The sequence below is a fragment of the Aethalodelphis obliquidens genome, unplaced genomic scaffold (genome assembly GCF_003676395.1).
Source record: "Aethalodelphis obliquidens isolate GAN/ISIS:26980383/991018 unplaced genomic scaffold, ASM367639v1 scaffold23, whole genome shotgun sequence".
Lineage (NCBI taxonomy): Eukaryota > Metazoa > Chordata > Mammalia > Artiodactyla > Delphinidae > Aethalodelphis > Aethalodelphis obliquidens.
In genome coordinates, this window is record NW_020837967.1 from 18,841,315 (window position 1) to 18,854,855 (window position 13,541).

The 13,541-nt window shown below is 40.5% G+C and overlaps 1 protein-coding gene across 1 annotated transcript in view; it reads left to right on the plus strand.

Moving 5' to 3' along the window:
- The first annotated feature begins 653 nt into the window (after nt 1-653).
- Nucleotides 654-13,541, plus strand: part of PRPF18 (pre-mRNA processing factor 18) — a 51,417-nt gene continuing 38,529 nt past the window's right edge. Inside the window, exon 1 of the mRNA XM_027121914.1 lies at nt 654-867. Coding sequence (XP_026977715.1) covers nt 802-867 — 66 coding nt within the window. The 5' untranslated portion in view covers nt 654-801. The remainder of the gene's footprint in view (nt 868-13,541) is intronic.

Genomic DNA, 13,541 nt, shown 5'->3' on the forward strand with positions numbered 1-13,541 from the left:
TTAAAAAATGAAAATCTCTGATTACATCTCCAATCATCTCACTGAAAATCTTGATTGCTGAACACGTGACCAAAGAGATCATCTCAGTTTCCTGGAGTAAATGTTCAATTATCACCAAGATATGTAAGCAATCTAGAACTCAGGGAGGAGAGACAACTCTACTTCTGAAATGACTTAAATGGATGTAATTGCCTAAGTTTACTGGAAGTTTCACAGGCTAGCAGTGAACACTATACTTTTGAGCTAGTATTATTGTCCAGGGTTTTCTCACTCCAGCACATTGATTTTGGCAAGCAGGTAACTTCAGGAACTCCGACGTGGACTTCTCGTATAATAAGTAAACATCTGGCGTTAATGAACATAATTGAGGTATTTTGCTAAGAAGCTTTTGCACCTGACCTAGCAGGTACAAGTAGGTATAATAACTTTTTTCTCCTTTTAAAATTGAAGTATAGTTGACATAGGTATATAACTTATTAAACAATGCAGCATCGATTTAGAAGACTCGTGTTTCAGCCCACGTTTGTTCACGTATCCATGGATGGGAAACTACAAGCGCGCTGCCGGAGGGCGCCGCCAGGGGCGCTAAGCCTCAGCGGCTTCGTCAACAACAGGCGCCCTGGGGCGCTCTTTCCTCTCGCTCACCTCAGCTTCCGCCGGAAGCGGCTCTGTCAGTTGTTGCCCTTCGGTATTTGGGCTCGCTATGTGTAGTGGGTTCGCGGCGGCTGGCTGGATGAAAAGGCTTGGTTCCGGGAGCCGGAGAGAGAAGAAGAAAACTCGAGCTTCAACCCGGGCAGCGAGATGGACGTTCTGAAATCGGAGATCCTCCGGAAGCGGCAGCTGGTGGAGGACAGGAACCTGTTGGTGGTGAGGATTCTTGGGGTCGTGGGGCGTTGGCGACGGAGGAGCTGAGCGTTTGCGTGGGGGAGGGGAGTCTGGGGGAGGGGAACGGTACTGAACGGGACTGAAAGGGTCCTTGCCGGATGGGGTTTAGCCAGAGCCCCGCCGCTACCCCGGAGCGGCTCCCTCTAGACCGCTGTGCCCTTGGCAGTCACTTGGGACCCTTTGGGATGGAGGTGTGGAAATTGCAGGAAAACCCGAGATTTTGGCGATTTCCCCTACCCGCCGCCTCACCTGTCCCTTATCCCCGTTCCCATCTGCCGGTATTCTTCGGACGTGCCCCAGTTTTTCTGGCCGTTCACTTCTGTCGTTTTAGGAAAGGTTTGTGCTTTATGTATACTTCCTGTTTTGTCACACAGGATATTACAAAGATGTGGTCCAGGACCAAGACTTAATAAAGTTAATAATTTTACTACTTCATCAAGGAGATAGTTAAGTGAAACGGCCCCCCTCCCCCATTAGTGCTGAGCATTGAAGAATCAGTGACAGCTGGTAGTTTAGTGCTATTGTCTTGATTCTTGTGAAGCATTGCTTTTCACCCTTCGTATAAATGGGAACAGAGTGAACAGGCAAATAATACCTTAGTACTGAAAATAGTTCTGACCTCACGGACCCTCTCAAAGAGTCTCAAGGACTCCAGGGGTCTTGTGGACCACACTTTGAGAACAGTCTGACTTAGGTCTTTGGATGTCGTGTATGATTGATGTTTATGATGTAGTGCAAGTAAGTTGGGATTGTTAGCTTGGCAGATGGCAGCTTTCATAATCATTGAAACTTTAAAAACAATTAACAAAGTGGAGCTAATTAAATAGAATGTTATTTAGCAAATGCGCGGGAAGCTGGGGAGAGAGCTTGTCCATAGCTGTAACTTGATATTTTCATCTGTACCTCAGGGGCCTTTTTCTTTTGATGAGTGGTTTCGGAGTATTTGAAAAAGCTAATTTAGGTGTTGAAATGCATAGTGGGTGTTAGAGCCAGGTGTTGAAATTTAAAGTGCTTTAGAGGGAGAATTGAATCATGAAGAGCTCAACTCACTCTCAGGGCTTACAGTGCTGTTTGCATAATCAGGTTCTTTGTCATGGATATAGACCAGCCTTTAAAAATGATCAGTTACAAAAACACTGATTCTACATAATTGTTCTTAATTTATCATCACATATAAACTGTTTTTCTGGGATGTCTTTCGTTTTGTAATTTGATAGTAGATTTAATTACTCAGATAACCCTGGCCAGAAGGTAAGATTGATTTCGCAATTAATACCAGCAAAGGAAATACATGAAATGGGGATTAAAATACTGAAAGTCAAAGTTCTGGTAATATTAATAGTAATCTGCAAAGCATTATGCAGAATGCTTCATGTCTCATACCTCATATAATTTGTACAGCAGTCCCATAAAATTACTGCTACTCCCATTTATAGATGAGGAAATTGAAGCTAAAAGAAGTTAGATTGATTTACAGAATCGCACAGCTAGCAAGAGATAGAGTCTGAATTTGAATCCATCTCTCCCACTCTAAAGCTTGCTCTCTTCACCACTACAGACAGGCTGTTTATTTATCTCCACCCTGTGAACATAGAACTAGTTTTGATAGGGTTCACCTAACGATTAAATTACTTAAAATTAAATTAACATGTGAAAAGCACCCTAGTATGCTTTCTCATTTGAGCTTTACAACAGCTCTGCTTGGTGCAGAGGGCAGTTAGGATGCTCTTTCCACGGATGACGAAGCCATCTTTTTTTCCCACTGCCCTAGCCACAGTAAGAAATAAATCTGTATTTTCATCAGATACGTATGAAAAAAGTTTCATGCAACATTTCTTGTCTTAACTACATGTGATTCTATCATATGTTTCATATGTTTTTAATCCATCCTGTTTCATTTTTAAAAACAATTCTGGTTGGGGGTCAGTGAATCCTTTTCATTATCCTTTTCTGTAGCTGGGGAACACCTGTTTCTGTTGTATTGTTCTTCCAGAAGCGCCACCTCCTCTTTGGTCATTTTGAGTGATGTCCCAGCTTTTTTTTTTTTTTAAGCTTTATTGAACTATAGTTGATTTGCAATGTAGTGTTTAATTTCTGCTGTGATTTGTACAGCAAAGTGATTCAGTTATACATATATATTCTTTTCCATTATGGTTTATCACAGGGTGTTGAATATAGTTCCCTGTGCTATACAGTAGGACCTTGTTGTTTATCCATCCTATCGATAGCATGGTGTCCCAGCTTTTTATTGTTAGTCTGAGAGTTGGTTAGTAAACACTCAGCTTGTGAGAGCCCCTTTGTTAACCTCCTGTCACCTGTGCTAAGTGCTCTACGTGATGTAACTGCTTGGAGGTAAGTGCGGTGTCTGTATTGCTAGAATGCCAGCGCTTTGGCGCCCCGGTGTTGGTGAGTCTTCATTGAACTGCAAAGCCTCATTTATGTGGAAAGCCAGGCTACTGCAGGACTCAGTGGGGCTTAATTAGCAGTTTTATTAGTTGCAGTTTTGAGCATGGACTTTGTGTAAAATTTTAGCTTTGTTTTTTTCTCCAAAATTTTTTTAATATTTCCTATATTCAAGATACTACACTGTGTGCCACAGAGGATTTTTTAAAAAAGTAATGCTTGGTCCTTTTCTTTAAGGAACCTACTTTCAGTTTTACAGAGAAAAGAGAAGCCATCAGGCAAGAAATTCCTCACCTTTCCCCTGTTAAAGTGGATGAGATATTGGCTGTATGTTGGGTCAAACCTTCCACTTACATGTTGGAGCCCAGCTCTCATCTTTTGTAGCATCATCAGAATCTGAATAGCACTTGTCTCCTTTCTTTCTGTGTCTTCAGTCTCTACTGGCTTATCTCCAGCAGCACAGAAACATACACATCTCTCCCATCTTTTTTTTTAAACACAGCCGTCCTTTTTCTTTACAGCCAAGCTTCTTATTTCCTACTCACTCCTTAACCTGATTTCTACCTGACAGTTGCACTGAATCCATCCTAATCAGGGGCTGCAGTGACTTCCATGCTTTCTTAACCTCAGCAGCATTTGCACTCGGCTAGTCCACTTTCTTTTTTTTTTTTTGCGGTACGCGGGCCTCTCTCACTGCTGTGGCCTCTCCTGTTGTGGAGCACAGGCTCTGGACGCGCAGGCTCAGCAGCCATGGCTCACAGGCCTAGCCGCTCCGCAGCATGTGGGATCTTCCCGGACCAGGGCACGAACCCGTGTCCCCTGCATCAGCAGGCAGACTCTCAACCACTGCGCCACCAGGGAAGCCCTGGTCCACTTTATTCAGTCTTCCCTTGACGTCTCTTACCCCACAGCGTCCTGTTTTTCCTTCTTCTCAGTCTGCTTATTCCTGATCTCTTTTACAGGCTTCTTCTTTTTTTGGTTTTTTATTGTTCAGTTTTTATCCCTTAAATGTTGGTTTTCCTTAAAGTTCAGGCCTAGGCTACTTTCTCTTCACACGGAAAATTCTCTCACATTAATTTCATATTCACCTCTAGATTTCAGTTGCCACCTGTAACGGGTTCTTAAGTGGAGCCTTTGGATGGACTTCAGAGTATCCATCAGTTCCTTGAAATATTATAAAAAATTTAGCATGTATGTATACATGTGACCCCTCTTCCCCTCCTCCTGTTGATGATATTATTAAAGGGATATTTGGGGCTTCCCTGGTGGTGCAGTGGTTAAGAATCCACCTGCCAGTGAAGGGGACACGGGTTTGAGCCCTGGTCTTGGAAGATCCCACATGCCACGGAGCAACTAAGCCCATGTGCCGCAGCTACTGAGCCTGCGCTCTAGAGCCCGCGCGCCACAACTACTGAAGCCCGCGTGCCTAGAGCCCGTTCTCCACAACAAGAGAAGCCACTGCAATGAGAAGCCCGCGCACCGCAACGAGGAGTAGCCCCCTCTCACTGCAACTAGAGAAAGCTGGCACACAGCAATGAAGACCCAACGCAGCCAAAAATAAATAAATAAATTTATAAAAAAAATAAAGCGATCTTTGACAAAAAGGTCAAGAACCAGTCATTTCTGGGCTGGTGAAAATCTCTGTGCCCATTTATCCCTACCACCAATCAGCTGTTCCAGTTCTAAACCTGTTTCATTTATTAAGGCCTTTGAACTTGCCTTTCTTCACACTTGTTCCTTGCTTTGCTTGCACGGTCTTCTGTAATCCTCTCCAGTGCCTCTTTCTTTAGTGGTCATTTAGGAGCCTTTCATGTTTTTTTGGTATAGTCAGAAAACAGTGTGGTAGGGAGTTTGTCATGTTGATACCATGTTTTGACATCTGCAAAGAAGATTTATTTTCCTCAGCATTTCACTGTGAAAAAATTTAAATGTACCGAAAACTCAAAAGAATTATACAGTGAACACCCATACGCCTACCATCTAGATATTGCGATTAAACCTGCGATTAATATTTTAGTATATTTGTTTTATCATGTAACTGTCCATCTCTCCATCATTGTATATCCATTCATCAATCCATCTAGCAATGCAGGAAGTACTTTTACCTCAGAATAGTAAAACAGGCAGAACATTTTAGGATAGTGGAAGGCTGCTTCTCCACAATTTGACGAGAGGCACTCACAAGCTAAGTCATTACTGTTTCACCTCTCACAGATGAACCATAAAAGGCTGGGAAACGACTTGAAATGGCCAGAGGTGAGGCGGCTCTTCTGGAACAGCAAATCCATAGACAAGTGTTTTCCAGTTGCAGACAGGGTCATGAAGACAATGTACTGATCTTTATGCAGTTCACATTAATTTACAGACATTGATACACTTTACCCCTAAAATGTAATGTAACATAATTGCCAAAATATAATTTGGCGTGTATATCATTGACTAGTGTTCAGTGTTCGTTTATACTTTCTTTGGTATGTCAGCAAAATTTTATGTATGAAGAAATACACAAATCGTAAGTGTACCTACCATTCAGTGAATTGTGACAAATGCATATGCCTGTGTATCCCAGTCTGTATCAAGATACAGATACTACCCTCGTTCCACCTTCCAGTCAGCCCCTCCCCCAAGAATACACTGCTGTACTGATTTCTTTCCACTGTCCCTTGGTTTTGCCAGCCCTATAACTTCACGTAAATGGGATCATACTGTGTACTCTTACATGACCCACTTTGTTTAATGAGAATAATGTTTTGAATTTTATTCATGTTGTTGCATGTATCAGTTGTTTACTCCTTTTATTGCTGAGAAGTATTCCGTTATACAAATAGACCCAGTTTGTTAATCTGTTCTTCTGATAATGGGCAGCTGGGCTGTTTCCAGGATTTAGCAATTATGACTAAATCTGCTGTGGACCCTTTTGTACAAGTCTCGTGTTTTCATTGCTCTTAGGAAAATGCTAGGGAGTGGAATTGCTATGTCATGGTCTACATTATGGGTTTAGTTTTATAGGAATCCACCAGACCTTTTTCCAAAGTGGTTGGACTGTGTCACACCTTCACTAGCAAAGTAAAAGGGTTCAGATCTTTACATTGTGTCAACAGTTTGTGTTGTCAGTCTTTAATTTCAGCCATTCTGGTGTATGTAATAAGCCAGCTTACCAATTTTTCATGGTGATTGTTGACCGTATCCTATCTAGGCATGTAAAATAGTATAACCTGTTGGAAAACAGTTTGGTAATGTCTTAAAAAGAAAACATAGGCCTGCTACGTGAACGAGCTATTCCACTCCTAGACATTTACTCAGGAGAGTAAGATATTCTTTTTTTAAATTAATTAATTAATTAATTATTGGCTGCTTTGGGTCTTCGTTGCTGCCCGCAGGCTTTTCTCTAGTTGTGGCGAGCGGGGGCTACTCTTCGTTGCGGTGCTTGGGCTTCTCATTGCGGTGGCTTCTCGTTGTGGAGCACGGGCTCTAGGTGCGCGGGCTTCAGTATTTGTGGCACGCGGGCTTCAGTAGTTGTGGCTCGTGGGCTCTAGAGCGCAGGCTCAGTAGTTGTGGCTCATGGGCTCTAGAGTGCAGGCTCAGTAATTGTGGCTCGCAGGCTCTAGAGCACAGGCTCAGTAGTTGTGATGCACGGTCTTAGTTGCTCCGCGGTACGTGGGAACTTCCCGGACCAGGGATCGAACCCATGTCTCCTGCATTGGCAGGCGGATTCTTAACCACTGCACCACCAGAGAAGCCCAAGATACTCTTTATTATAAGAGCTAAAAGCTTTATGGTTTCATGTTTTACAAAAAAACAGTTAAAATTTTTTTTGAATCAGTTTCTTTGTATGATGGGAGGTAGGGGTGTGGTTTATTTTTTTCCATGTGATTATCCATTTGTTCCAGCACCATTTATTGAAAATATTTTTCTTTTCCCTTTGGTTGCTTTTGGCATCATCAAAAATCAGTAATAGTTTAACTGTGGCTCCGTTCTGGGTGCTCTGCTCCCTTGTCCTAATCTGTTTGTTGATCCTTATGCCTGTGCCACACTGTCTTGATTGCTGTCGCATTCTGGTGAGTTGTAATGTCAAGCAGTGTAAATGCTACCACTATTTAATTTTATTTTATTTTTATTGAAGTATAGTTGCTGTACAATATTATATAAGTTACAGGTATACAGTACAGTGATTCACAATTTTTGAAGGCTGTATTCCATTTATAGTTATTATAAAGTAATGGCTCTATTCCCTGTGTTGTACAATACATCCTTGTAGCTTATTTTATACCTAATAGTTTGTACCTCTTACTCCCCTCCCACTATATTGCCCTCCCCCTTCTCCTCTCTCCACTGGTAACCACTAGTTTGTTCTCTATTATATCTGAGTCTGTTTTTTTAAAATATTCACTAGTTTGTTGTACTTTTTAGACTCCACATACAAGTGATATCAAACAGTAGTTGTCTTTGTCTGTTTCACTTAGCAAATGCCCTCCAAGTCCATCCATGTTGCTGCAAATTTTATTCTTTTTTATGGCTGAGTAGTATTTCATTGTGTATATATACCACATCTTCTTTATCCATTCATTTGTTGATGGACACTTTGGTTGCTTCCATATTGTGCTATTTATTTTTTAAGCAGCTTTATTGAGGTATAATTGACACACAGTAAACTGCACATATTTAAAGTGTACAGTTCGGTGAGTTTTGCCATGTTTACACCTGGATGCTGTCACCACAATGAAGAGAGTGAACGTGTTCATCTCACCCCAGAGTTTCCTTGTGCCCCTTTGTGATCCTGCTTTCCTGCCCCACCTGTGCCCTACCCACCCTGTCCACGGGCTACCACCGGTCTGCCTTGTTACTTTACATTAGTTTGCATTTTGTAGAGTTTTATGTAAACAGGATTTTTCAGTATGTTCCTCTCTTACCTGCTTTCTTTCAATCAGCCTAATAATTTTTTTTTTTTTTTTTTTTTTTTTTGCGGCACGCGGGCCTCTCACTGTTGTGGCCTCTCCCGTTGTGGAGCGCAGGCTCAGCGGCCATGGCTCACGGGCCCAGCCGCTCCGCGGCATGTGGGATCTTCCCGGACCAGGGCACGAACCCGCGTCCCCTGCATCGGCAGGCGGACTCTCAACCACTGCGCCACCAGGGAAGCCCCCAACCTAATAATTTTGAGATTCATTTATGCATTTGTCTGTATCAAGACTTCATTATTTTTGTTACTGAGCAGTATTCCACCATTGTATGGATATACCTCAATTTGTTTATTCATTAGCCTGTTGATGGGCATTCAGATTATTTCCATTTTTTTGGCTATTATGATAAAGCTGCTGTGAACATTGGTGTACAGGTTTCTGTATGGACATATACTTTCATTCTCTTGAGTGAATGCCTAGGAGTGGAGTGGTTGGATCATACAGTAAGTGTCTGTTTAACTTTATTTTCTTAAAGACTTTGTAAGATTGGTGTTATTTCTTTCATACATTTTTACATAATTTTATATGTAATGATATAAATATATATGATTATGAAGTACATAGAATTCACCTGTGCAGGGGAGATTTTGGTATAGTTGTCTATTTTGGATGGCATCATTGAGAATACATACTGCCTAGCTAACAGGATTCCCTTGACAGTTGACAGTTCTTTCACTTTGAAAATCATTGTGTCTCTTTAAATTGTGTTTGAGTGCCCAACCATTAGGTTTATTACCTCAGGCTCTTTAAGGCTTATTTCCATTCTTCAGCCAGAAACGGACCCTGCCATGTGGTTCGTGATCTCACACGTATTGCTCTGCTTTGGATGTCCAGGCTGTGTATTTGTTAGCTCTCCAGTGTCTTTTTGTAGAACTCTTGATGATGTTTGTGTTTCATTTATATAAACACTAAAAACCTTAATCTGATTGAAGGAATGATGATTCTAATTAATGAAATGGTGACAGTCATGTTGCCTGTGGTTTTTAAATTTTGACTTTCCCTTATTAGTGTGGGCCGACGTTTCCGGTGATGTGGTAGAAAGACTTGTACTCTTTAGACCCGCGAATCTCAGGTTTATAATCCAGACAGTACAGCTTGGACAAAGTCCAAGAATAACATGTATGAAGCACCACACAGGAATTAGGTTCTGTCTTTAAAAGGAGACGTGCTCTTTATACCCTTTTCAACTCATTTCTAAAATCTGCAGGAGTGAGAGGCCCAAAGGAAAGGTCAGGTGCTTTAGGAGAGAACCCAAATAAATGTACTGTCAGTTCACATGGTGTCTTAAAATCCTTACCAGCCACTTTCAGACTTGTGTTTGTAGGCTTCTGTTGTATATTCTGTCGTTAATTCAGCAAACTTAGAGTTCAAAATCTTCGAGTATAGCCAGAAAGGAAACTAAATTTGTGAAATGAGTAAACAAGTCTTAAAGTCTCATTGGGGCTCCATTACTAGAGAGCTCTTTAACTTTGGGCAAGTTCTCTACCCTGCCTGACTTACCTATAAAGGGCGGTGTATTATTAATGCTTACATCCTACAATTTCAATTCTGTCATAAATGTATCCACCATACTTTGTATTTCAAAGTATGTTTTCGGTGTGCTTTATAAAATAATGTTTTATAATTAGAAGTCACTGCTTAACTTGCTTTTCTTATATAAACTGCTCTTGTTTCTAAACAAAAGTGTGCAGAGTGACATCTGAAACATGGTAGGGCACTTTTTTTTTTTTTTTTTTTTTTTGCAGTACGTGGGCCTCTCACTGTTATGGCCTCTCCCGTTGCGGAGCACAGACTCCGGACGCACAGGCTCAGCGGCCATGGCTCACGGGCCCAGCCGCTCCGCGGCATGTGGGATCTTCCCGGACCGGGGCATGAACCCGTGTCCCCTGCATCGGCAGGCGGACTCTCAACCACTGCGCCACCAGGGAAGCCCCACCCTTTTGTTTTTGACAACCTTTTGTTGCCCTGAAGTGAGGGGTCACATAGTATGAAGCAAAATGTTTATATTTTTCTCACTAGGACTCTTTAAAATGAAAAGCAAATTAATTTTCAAAAATTAAATGTATTGTTAATAGGTAATGCATTCATATGATTCAAAATTCAAAACATACTAAAGGGTGTACAATAAAAAGTTTCCTTTTTACCCATGTCCCTCAGCTGTACAGTTTACCTCCTCCAAAGCAGCTAACATTATCAATTTTGGGGTCTCCTAGAGTTATTTCATGCATATAAAAGCAAATGTGAAGAAGCAAATATCTTCTCTCCTTTTTGAATACAAACGGTAGCATACTAGATTCACTCTTCTGCACTTGCTTTTTTCATTTATAAAAATATAGAAACCACTTAATTAAAAAAAAACCCTCGTTTAACAGAAACTGAGGAAACCCTGAAATTGAAACAATAAAGAACTATAGTAACCAATATGAAAGTTACTGGAAAATAGTAAATAATAAAACAATAATTAGGGCAAATAATGCATTAATAAATTGTTTATTTGTTCTAATGTTCTAATTGTTCGAAATGTTCTAATAAATTGGAAAATCAAAGTGAAATAAGTGACAAAAAAACAAGAAATAGAAAATCTGAACAAACCAGTAGGTAAGGAAGAAACAAGAAAGTTGTCTGACAGCCAAGGGAAGAAAGCAATTGAAGAAGGAGGGAATTAGCAGTGGACTTGAAGATCCTTTAGTTTTGTACCTTGTTAGTTATGGCCTCAGGGGATTTTTCAATGGAGCATTAAGAATGGACTCCCAGTTGTTGGGCAGCTGCAAAGAGAACTGGAGGTGAGGAAATGGAGACCGAATAGAGAAATGTTTTATTGTCCTTCTGCTGTAATTGGTACTTAGCATGATACCCAGCACAGAGTAACGAATTTTTCCTTTAAGGTTGCAGAGTCTTGAACATATGTAAGTGATGATCATTTGTGCCAATAGAGAAGGAAAAGGTGAAGATGCAGAAAATAGATAACTGACTATGAGAAAGGCAGGAGAAATTGAGATCTGGAAGACAGCTGGAAGGGGTTGGCCTTTAGGGCGAGGGTTTCCTCTTCCATTCTGAGATGCAGAAGGGATTGGTGCTGGGAGGAATTCGGAGTTCTTGTTCGCTGGCTTCCCTTTTCTCTGTAGAGTGACTTAGTCATTTGCTGGAAATAAGGGGAGAAATAAAGGGCTTAGAGGTTTGAGAGAATGGAGAATGAATAATGATCAGTGTAGACAATAGGAGAGAAAGATGGGTAAATACATCAGGATCAGTGGGCAACATTGGGACGCAAGTGGTTTCCCAGCATTTAAGAGCTAGGTGCAGGCGTGGACAGTGCCAGCAAGTGGACTCTTGTAGGACAGAACACTTGTCGGTCTCAGGACCCCTTTACATTCTTAATTACTGATAACTCCAGAGAGTTTTGTTTATGTAGAATGTATTTATTGATAATTACTCTATTAGAAATTAAAACTGGGATATTGAAAATGTATATTTATATTCTCTGTACAAGTACAATAAAAAATCCATCATGTTAGTGTAAATAATACATTTTTACGAAAACTATGTTTTCCAAAACAAATGAAATTTAGTGAGAAGAATGGCATGTTTTACATTTTGCAAATCTCTTTAATCTCTGGTATATAAGAAGACAGTTGGATTCTCCTGTTTCTTTTTTCAACCTGTTGCAATATGTTGTTTTTGTTCAAGTATGTGAAGAAAATTCATCCTGAAACAGAGGTAGTTGGAAAAGGGAGTATTTTAATAGCCTTTTCAGTAATTGTGGACGTTTTTCTTTGATACTACGCCAAAACTGGGTAAGTGGTAAGTTTCTTAAAGATTAGCTAAGAGCTTAGATTCTGACACATATCAATAGACTTTTCGTGTACTAAAACCCATTGACCTGTTCTGCTCTAGATCTATTCTGATTTATCCTGGTCATAGATCTTTTGCCTGTGCATGATTTTGTGAACTCTTGCCTTTGTTAACATCATGAGTTTTTTCAACTTTGCTGAGTTATGCAGATCTTCTAAATGTTGGTGTGTTTCATTAGACAATATTTTAAAAATTACATTTGTTAATGTCACCACTGATTTCATCAGAAAAGCCTTTAAGTATTGGGAAGCCATCCAGTTCACAGTGAGGGATACCACTTTTCTACCCTTCTGATTTTCGCTTGACAGGTGGAATTTTATCATAGGCAACAAATACTATCATTGTTTTCCTTTAGGTGACAGGTTTGCTCTGTTCAGTTTTGAGAAACTGTTTGCCAGATATGCAGGTCTGAATAATCAACCAGTTTGCTTTTCTTTGAGAGGACTGTCCTACGCCATTATATAGTGGAAGTGCTTCATATATTTCATTTCATTTCGTCATACCAAATATTAAAAGGCCATGTGCTCCAGGGATGAGATTTAGTAAAATTGTACTTTATCAAGATATTCTTAAGAGAAACTGGCTTTTTTATTTTCCTGCAAGTGCATGGTGGTGAAGAATACAATGACCACTGGTACATAAACTTAGCCTTCATTTATGCTAAGGTTCCAGTAGTTTTCGTCACCATTGCTTTTGTACCATCAGTGCAGGTCTGAGCACAGTGAAAAAGGGGTGGGCACATATATCTTAGTATTATTATGAAAATAAATTTTACCTAGTGGAACCTCTGAAAAGGTCTTAGGGACCCCCCAGAAGTCCACATTTTGAGAATTGATGTTCAAGGCATAAGGTTTTGTTAGGTGTGTTCAATGGAATTGAGAGACAGTAGTAAAAGATACCATAGTTAAAGATTGGACCATGGTCTCTGGCCTGGAGAGTCCTTTTACTTTCTTCCTACGTATCAGCTCATTCTGAGAGGCCGCCAGTATGTTTGTCAACGCACTTATTTGAAATATGATGAGTACATGCTACATAGTCAAAAGGAACAATTTATGATGCTGAAATGAGTTTTGGGAGTGAAGAACTGTAACTTGAATACTAGATCAGCACAAAGGATTTAAGGATCAGTGTTCTTAATCCTGCTTCTGTTAACCCATGAGGCTCACTGAGTTCTGGGAAAGTCACCTGAACTTTCTAATTCTCAGGTTTCTCACCTCCACAGTGGGATTAGTATTATTTGCGCCCACATTTCTTAGAGTAGTTTTGATGTTCAGGTGATACCATCAGTTCTGTACGCCGGGTAACATCTTCATCTTTATACCTGTAAAGCTGTGCTTGGGGTACAGCAGAAAAGTCAGTAAATATTTATTGAGTTAATGAATGAACTTAAAAAAACTGTTATGAGCTGTTAGTTTTAAACATACACACCAATAGAGTTGTATA